The 9,426-nt window shown below is 37.0% G+C and overlaps 1 protein-coding gene across 1 annotated transcript in view; it reads right to left on the bottom strand.

Annotated features, from left to right (window-relative positions):
* dnah3 (dynein axonemal heavy chain 3) overlaps positions 1-9,426 on the bottom strand; it is a 185,525-nt gene that overhangs the window by 1,531 nt on the left and 174,568 nt on the right. The window contains exons 56-58 of the mRNA XM_059654174.1: positions 6,908-7,075; positions 2,611-2,753; positions 722-926 (exon numbers count right to left, since the gene is read on the bottom strand). Coding sequence (XP_059510157.1) covers positions 722-926; positions 2,611-2,753; positions 6,908-7,075 — 516 coding nt within the window. The remainder of the gene's footprint in view (positions 1-721; positions 927-2,610; positions 2,754-6,907; positions 7,076-9,426) is intronic.

Genomic DNA, 9,426 nt, shown 5'->3' with positions numbered 1-9,426 from the left:
ATATGTAGAAACTACAATGAAGACCTGGAATTAATTTTCTAAAGAAAATCAAATAAAGAGTCTTTGTGAGGAGGATTCCCTCCATTTCTATTCCTGACACAAGTTCCCAGTGATTGTGGAAATTCATGCTATTTCAGATTGAAAAGGGCTAGTTTAAGTCTTTTCTTTGTCCAGGATGAAGTAAACTTGACAATGGATTAAAAAGTAGTTCATAATTTCTTGGTTGTCTTATCACAAATCCTCAATGTAATTCTCAAATATGGCTCTTAAATTACAATTAGTATTCAGTGTTTTATGCAAGGAATTTGTTATGCACAACAAAGCAGGAACGAAGCATAACTATATCCTACTGAATAAAATCAAACCACTGTACGTGCTGAAAACCTGAAACAAACAATGCGAGAGAAATTCAGCAGATCTGGCAGCATTCTAGAAAGAGAAATGCAGTTAAGAATTCATTTGATTTTTCTCCCAGAACTATATTCTCGCAACGTTGAAGTCATATTTGAGGCATCAAGTTTGGCAATCAACAGATAATAAAATATTCCAGCATGTTGACAACTTGTTGTAATGACTCCATATTTATGATGGTGTTTTCTCTTCAGATAGCCAGCAATATGAAACTATTATTGCAGCTCAACTTCATCTGAAGGTAGACAAGGTAGACGTCCTTCACTCACTCACTCACTCAGAACATTAGGTTTAAGTAAATATATGGTACCTGGAAAAAATGTAACCTCACAAGAAGATCTGCCACATAACTGCCAAGGGGTTTCAGAGATGGGTAGGATTTGGCTGCCCACGTGGCTGGAACTTTTCCCACCAGCATGCTATCGAACACATTCTCTAGTTCAGCAGACATTACCACAAGTCCTTTAATAGCCTTGCGTATGTTTATAAGACTGCTGCGTACAACATGAGTGAGTCTGAAAGAGAAGTTATTGCGGTGTGTAGAATGCTTTCATAAAATATTTCAACAAAAAAATTAGCATATTCTCATTAAACCATTCATAACAGTCAGTATTTAATTCAGTTCTTAACAGAATTTTCCAAATTTCTTAACATCCATTTCAGATGCTGCATATCTCGCCACCATTTCCAGGAAATACTTAGACAAATTATAGAGGATAGATATACGGCATAATAGATCTTCTCGCTTTCCTTTTTACCCAAGGAACAGCATTTCTCAAGATAACAGAAGAACAATCCACCTTTCAAAGTCAGTATTTTCTTGCCTCTGTCAACTGGAGCATAATATCCTTGAAAGTACGCCCATCTAGAAACTCAGCTAGGAACTCTTAAGAGTACGGTAGCATGCAAGGTAGAACCACTTTTTTTTAATCTAAATTAATTATATTCCAGTATGAAGACCACCAGAAGATTAACACTTGCAACTAACTTAGAGGCAGTAGGGTTTCACCTGCTAAATAGAAAGCCCAAGCTGCATCTTTTTGGTGAGGTCTATCACATCACAATCCTCTGACTTATTTAGTTGAATACAAACAGGATGGAAGTCTTGCCCACTGGAAGCCACTGGCTGAAGATTAGCTACTTTTTGATTGGCAGTGATTGCTGCTGTTATGATATCCATCTAATGCTGCAAGATCCTCAACCACCCAGGCTGTAGGTGAGGAATAACAAGATGGGATCACAGGAAGAAAGTCAGCAGCAATACAGATGTGTTGGTTTAAGCACACCACATGCCCATTTGCCAATACTACATCCCTCAATCAGGAACTGAGTGCTCTTCCTGTCACTGAGATGCACTCAGGGAACCCTGTTTGCGTTCATTTGTTTTCCATCCACAGCAGCTGTCTGTCCTCCTTTTGGGTAAATCAAACAGCAGTGGGATCATTGATTAAAATGTACATTAATTTGGCAGCAGAGCAGGGAGGCCATCCATGAACCTTTTGACCAGTGACTTAATCTGGATTTAAGTGAGAAGATGGGAGATCCCACCCACCATTCTCTTGCCTAATTACACCACTGAGGGACAGGTCATTATCTATAATGAGAGTTAACAAACTCAAAAGCTTCTTTGTTGAGCCAAGTGGGACAAGACTACTCCTCTGCATCTGACCAGGATGGTCACAGTCTTATTCGTCCTAGAACGTGCCCCCTGAATTTCCTGCATGTTTCACTTCAAGCAAGTGGTTGGCCAAGGGTAACCATTCTTTGACAACTGTAAATTTCTCTGATCTTTGAACTGTATGCGCAGAAAACATGTGGATTAACATTTAAATCAGCATCTAATATTCCTAATAGCCATTTCTATTACTGATAAATTAATTCCCTGATGTGTTTTTACACTGTACTAAATTTCCACAAATAGCCTATGTTCCGAACAGCTCATCTATGACTTTCTGATAACTTCAATGTTTACTCAGATTACTCCTATGCATTAGTAATGGGAAGAACAAATAAAGATTAAACGTGAATCAAATTGCTCTGATTACCATAGTAATTCTAAAAGGTTGTAAGGATTGGTGTGGATTCTTTACTCATCAGGGATGGCTGTACCTTGATTTGAATCTTTAATAAACATTAATTTCATATTGAACCTCTTCTGAATATAGTTTTGTTACACAGAAAACACATTTTGTTGCACACCTGTTGAATCTGATAAGTTCTTGTCGGAGGACTGTGTTCATCGACTCCTCATACACTACTGGATATTTTGTCATCACATCCTCCAAATTAAAGTCATCAGGTAGTTTGGACATTATGTCTGCAGCCAAGTCTTCAACAACCTCCTGAAATTAGTATATACATCCATGAAGATGTTTTTCTGATTTTACTCTGAATGTAACTAGCAGTTTTTTTTTAACTAACTATTTTTGAGCATCGCCAGAAGAGAGACAATGTGACACTCATCAGAACAAGGGCACACGATTTTATACAATATGAGAGTAGACTACTGATTTGTTGGGCCATTACTGACATTGAAATGCCGAGGCAGAGACATTCTCATTAGTCATGGCATTGCCATTGGGATGCAGTAGACATCGAGTGCCTCAATTATGCCTTTTTTTAAAAAAAGGTGCACTGTATGTTTTTCCCAGTGTTTCAAGGTTGTATATGTCTTAAGTAGCCTATACTGCTTTAAGGATGCATCCTTTGTTCACCATGAAGACTTTACGCTGAAATAGCGGCATAAAAGCCATCCAACAGGATAATGTTTTTTTTCCCAACAATCAACAGTGCAACAATACATGGTCATCATTCAGTTCTTAATTCCAGATGTTACTAAATTCTATCTGCCACAATCAGGTTCCCCAGGACATTACTTGGATCTCTAGATTAATAGTCCAGCGATAATAGTATAACATCATTGTTTCTCCGTATCTTGTGTAAAACCATAAACTGGCTAAGGGCTGTCACATACAAGTGATTAGTACATGGATTTTGGTGCTTGTGTGATGTTAGATATGTAGGCTGACTGGCCTCAAGACTGATACCTCCCCTTTCACTGTTCATAATGTTATGAAGGAGAGTTTAACCCTGCTTCTGATAATTAAAACTTGAAACACCCAGAGGGGCTTGCCTTGCTTCATAACCTGTTAAAAAAAGTGTGAAAATTTATATAACCTGCCTTTCACCAACCCCCCACCCCCGCAACCGTCTGTTATGAAGGACTGGTTAAATCCTTTCACTCACTCTATAATCAACAAGTAGCAACTTGTTTATCTAACTCTAATAGTGAACATATTAACAAGCTGGACAATATTCCCTTAACTACTGACTATTCCTGAATAAAACAAAATTCTAATTGCATGCTGTTCCAATAGATATAAATAACTTTTATATAAACCAAATTAATAAAAGCAACTTAAAACTTAATCTCTCAAAATTATGGACAGGAAACATCTTCCGGAATGCTCTGCATTCTCTTCATAGTCTGGAATGCCTTTCTCCATCGAATTAGTGTATCAGGAATATTAGCTAAGAGTGCCATTATACCTCTAATTAAATGATAGTTTTTTCAGAGCTTAGAGAATTCTGTAAGAGCTAGTGATTTTCTGTTTAGAGATGATCAAATGTTAACTCTATTAGATGGCAGTTGTGTCACAAATTTTCAAATGCCCTTTTATACCCTTGTTTCTTACATAGAATTGGTCCTAGGTTGTCAAAACGATCAGTTTAAATTTTTTTTGGTCTCTAAGTGCCTGATTTAAATTAATTGATTAATTTTCAAACTGTTTACATTAATAACAAAACAAACTACTGCCTGGGTTACTAACCACACAGCCTGATGAAATATATTCAATTTCAGAAGCTCTCTGTGCACCTGCACTCTTTTTTAGTCAAGAAAAAACACATCTTTTAAAAGGATCACATACTCTTTCCCCCTATCATTTTATAAACATCAAATTCTAACATCCCGCCTTCCAATCCACAAATACTCCACCCAACTTCGCAACAATGACAAGCAAGGTGCCAACTGTACTGAACCAGCCTGCATAACAGCGTGGGACGTTAGATGTGATTCTACAACCAAACCACATTTGCTATATAATTCTGAGTGTGTAAGGAACAACTAAAATTTAGAATAGAATAGAAATTTTCCACGTGTTCTTTTACATAAAAAAGTGAAAAGTTTTATAAGTTGTCCCACCACGGTGCCTACATCAATGACAAAAGTCATGCATGATAATAAAAAATAAAATTAAGACAAAGTTCATTACAATTCAGTTAACGGCTCCTTGGCTTGGGGAAAGCTGGTTAAGGATTGATGGAATACCCTGAAAATGTAGCTGGGATGAGACCTCTGAATTACTGAATTTTTGGGCGCTCAGTGTGGCATGCTCATCAGTGCTTGTAGCACTGCCTGTTTCAATTCAACAAAATATTCTCTGGATCATTTCCAAGGAAAAATACCTTGACCATTTAAACAAAGCTTAGCAGCTAACTCTCAGTCATCATTAACTGTTAGTATTGTCGGTTGTCATGATGATTATAAGATGGAATGTTTTGACAAAAATGTCTTTTTCAACCAGTGCCCAAGGTCTGTACCAAACCATGACTATTTGCACTAAGGGTTTAAAAGGTTTTCTTTAATTGAAGAACAAGATGTTATCAAGCAATTATAATGGACAAGGTAGATGGAAAGAGATTGTTTCGGCTAGTTAAGGAGTCTCAAACAAAGACAGAAGATTCAATACAGTTCATTCAGAACAGTGAGCAAGAGAATCTTTGTCATTGCAGAGGTCACAAGGATGTGAAATTCTGGGTTAGTGTCTGGGACAGAAACCATGATTCTGGTTTTGTAATCAATAGCAAAGCAAATGCACTCACGACTTATCTTGAAAAAAGATTCACCAAGAGAACTAGTGATCTCTTTACAGTGAGAGCTTTAATAATTTCTGTAATTGATTATAGGATATTTTTAATGAGAACGTTCAACAGCAAGCTGCTGTAATGTCACCATTGAAGAATTCTTATAGGCAGCCAATTAGGAAATTAAAAGCAACAATAATCATTTTCAAAAATGATTATCACAAGTTAACAATTTGAAAATATGCATTGGACTAATGTAGAAGTTGAAATATATTGTAAAATGCATTTATTAATTATGAAAAAATAGTAATTAATCAGTTTAAAATTCAATTACACCTCATTGAACAAGGCTTAATGTTTGTAATGGTGAAGTAATGGTCCTAGGTGGCTCAGTGGTTAGCACAGCTGCCTTAGCCCTGGGGACCCAGGTTTGATTCCAGCCTCAGTTGACCATCTGTGAAGTTTATACATTTCTGCGTGGGTTTCTGTCGGGTGCTCCAGTTTCCTCCCACAGTCTGAAGATGTGCAAGTGAGATGGATTGGCCATGCTAAATTATCCATCGGGTTCAGGGATGTATAGGTTAGGCGCATTAGCTATGGGAAGTGCAGGGTTAGGTGATGGGTCCAGGTGGGATGCTCTTTGGAGGGTTGGTGTGGATTTGTTGGGCTGAATGGCCTGTTCCCCCCCCCCCCCCCCCCCCCCGCAACACTTTGGAGATTCTATGAAATATTCTTGAACTTTTCTAAATCATGAAAATACAAAGGAGTGAGTTCTTTCCAAATCAAATGGTTTTGTTGTAGGATGATTCTAGGGCAACCGTTTAGGATACTTACAAGACAGCCTCTGGCAGAGGAATGGCAGACTGCAACTTCAGGATTTCAACATAATCTGTGCTTGTGCTAAACTTTTAAACTTTAGTCAGACTTAAGAGAGTTAATAACAGAGAACATTGTCAAAAACCTGCCAAATTCCATTCCCATGCCAGCATTCAAGATGAGATTAAATAAGTGAATGAAAGAAAATGTGACAAAGATACGGGAACATAACAGGTAAATGTGAATAGGTATATCTCTTATGTCAACAGTAAATATTGTGCAGACCATTTAGGCCAAATTGATTATTTTCATGTTGCAATTTATTTTGTACCTAAGTTATTTATTTTACTTGTAGATCCCAGTACTCTCTATTGCATGCAAATTGAGTTTCGTCAAACAGAAGTTTGATTATTGAATGATTTTGTTTCAGGACAAACTTGTTTTGTATTTTTACCACTTCGTGAACAAAAGTTAGTCATAACATGCTATAATGCCTGCATGATTCAAAGCATGCAACATTTATGAATGGACTTAAAGAGGAAATCATTGAATAACATTGACAACTCAGTATGGCTATTTAAAATAAAAGTGTGTTCATCCCTAAATTCAAACTTTTACACTCTCCATTTTCCAAACTAGCAGATTTTCAATATATTTTATTGTAAACAGTTGAGTCCAAATATATTTTAAAGATTTTTTTAAAAATTAACATTGCTGCTTTTGTAATTTTAATGTAAAAATAGAGCCAGCAATTAGGTTTAAAGTATTTAAAACATCAGATCTTTTGTCATGCATTTTATAACTATTATCTTACTTGAGGTGATTTACCAGCACCACCACTCTGTCTGGGAAGAGTTAGTAACACCCCTTCAAAAAGTTGATTAGTCTCCTGGTTGTCTTTTGTAATATCAGCATTTTCATGAAGTCCAAAGACCTCAGGATGGGCCACAGTTGGTAGAGCCCGTAGGTAGTCAACGTATGACTGCAAGTTAAAAATAAATCAGATAATTAAAAACATTTTCGTTTCTAAAAAAATGTTTAAAATATTTTGATTAAGTACACGTGGAACTTATGTCGCCTTCTATTATTCACTCCTCTTTCATGTATCTTTTCCCTTTTGGGCTTCTTGAGATAAACAGTAGGTAGGATCAGAACTACATGGGATGGGACCCAAATCTGTATATTTCTCCACTTGTGACAGATCACTAAAACTACCCCTTCAAATGTTGATTTTGTATCTATTGTGATAGATTAACAGGATAATACTGCTGATAATTCAAAATATTAATTGTATAGGATCATATAATGGTTACAGACGGAAGTCATTCAACCCAGAGTGTCTGTGCTGACCTGAAATAACAATTCACTGAGTGCCACTCCCCTATATTTTCCCCATAGTCCTGCCATTTTTTTTTCCCTTTTCAAATAAAAATCCAATTTCCTTTTGAAAGCCCCAGTTGACCCTGCTTCCACCACACAATCTTGACAATGCATTCAAGGCCCTAAGCACTAACTGCATGGAAAGGTTTTACCTCAGATCTCCATTGCTGGTTCTGCTAATTACCTTAAATCTGTGCCCACTGATCCTTGATCATACCACCAATGGCGGCAGTCTTTTCATATTTACATTGTTATTATCTCCTGATTTTTAATATCTCAATTAAATTTTTCAAGCTTCTGCAGGAGAACAGTCTCTGCTTCTCTAATTTGCCTATTTAACTGAAGTTCCTCATACCTGGAACTCTCACTGATGTCTTCAAAACTTTCCTAAAATGTAGTAATGTAATATTCCAGTTGAGGCCGAGCCAGTACTTCTTTTTAGGAATAATATAACTTCTTTGTTTTATTAAGCAAGCTTTCAAGCTGTCCCACCATCTTCAATCACGTACCTCTTGCATTCCCTCTAGAATCTCACAATTTAAGTTTTATTGTCTCTTTGCATTTCTTCTACCAAAATTATTGACTTCGCACTTCGCTCACTAAATTCCATCTGCCACCTCTGGCCCATTCCACCAGCCTTTTGAAGTTCTAGGCAATTCTTCATGGTTCTTAATACTTCTTAGCTTCACCTCATACAAATGTTTAAATTGTGCCCAGTACATCAACATCTCTATTTCAGAAAGATCAGGGCTTTAACAGTGGTCCCTGGGGAAACTCATCAATAAATCAATCTTCCTCTGGTCCAACAAATAACTTTGCCATTACTGTTTGTTTTCTGCCATTTAGTATCCATATTCTTACAGTCTCTTGAGATTTAACTTTGCTATCAAGTCTTTGTGAGGCTGTTTATTAAGTACCTCTGGAAATCACATCAAGAAACTTAAGCAACTTAGTTAAACTCAATGTATCATTAACAAACCCATTCTGGCTTTCCTTAATTAATCTGCTTTTTCCTAAATGACTATTAATTTTGTCCTGATTAATTATTTCTAAAAGCTTCCTCAGTGAAAGAGAGAGTTTTTAATTCCTTGATCCCTTAAAAACGGAATGCAGTTAGGTTTCTTTATCTAAGCATTTATTAATGTGTGCATCAGAGGCATACCCATCAAAGGTACCACACAACTCTTCAATTTGCTGCAAGCCAATGGTTTTATATTATTTTAACAGAAAACAGGTTTCCACTGAAAGTCGCACATTTACACACCTCTCTATCCAACAGTGTTTCTTCTAATTTCCATTACAAGAAGTATAGAGGGCTATATTATCCAATCATACTCAAACTTATATGGATGATGATAACATCCAAATTATGACATGTTCACATCGAATGACTGTAAGTATGCACTTTGCAAGTATCAAAATATTCTACTGTGTTTTTACCCCTTTTGACTGCCTGACCTGTAGATAATTCCACTCTCTCATTTGAGAGAGATAACTTGAGTTTAATCTGAGTGTCACGATGTTTCAGGTGAGAGGCAAAATTGAGAAGGTGAGATCTCAGTTGGTACAGGAAGCAAGCCCACATTGTTGGCATCACTGCATCACAAACTAGCCATCCAGCCAAGTGAGCTAAACGAACTGCATAAAGAACATTTGGTCTGCTACACATCTTTAGGGCTATCAGATGAGCCATTTGAACTCTCAGGGATGATAAAAATTAACTTGACAGCCTAGAAACCTCACTCAGTGAATGGTGCATGTCTGGAACGAGCTGCCAGTGGAAGTGGTGGAGCCTGGTACAATTACAACATGTAAGAGATGTCTGGATGGCTACATGAATAGGTAGGGTTTAGAGGGATACGAGCTAAATGCTGGCAAATGGGACAAATTAATTTAGGTTATCTGGTTGGCATGGACAAGTTGGACTGACAAGGTCTGTTATCGTGCTGTGCG

Source organism: Stegostoma tigrinum, chromosome 23, assembly GCF_030684315.1.
Source record: "Stegostoma tigrinum isolate sSteTig4 chromosome 23, sSteTig4.hap1, whole genome shotgun sequence".
Taxonomy (NCBI): Eukaryota; Metazoa; Chordata; class Chondrichthyes; order Orectolobiformes; family Stegostomatidae; genus Stegostoma; species Stegostoma tigrinum.
Note: the sequence above shows the minus strand (reverse complement) of the source record. Positions and strands in the feature narration are given on the sequence as shown.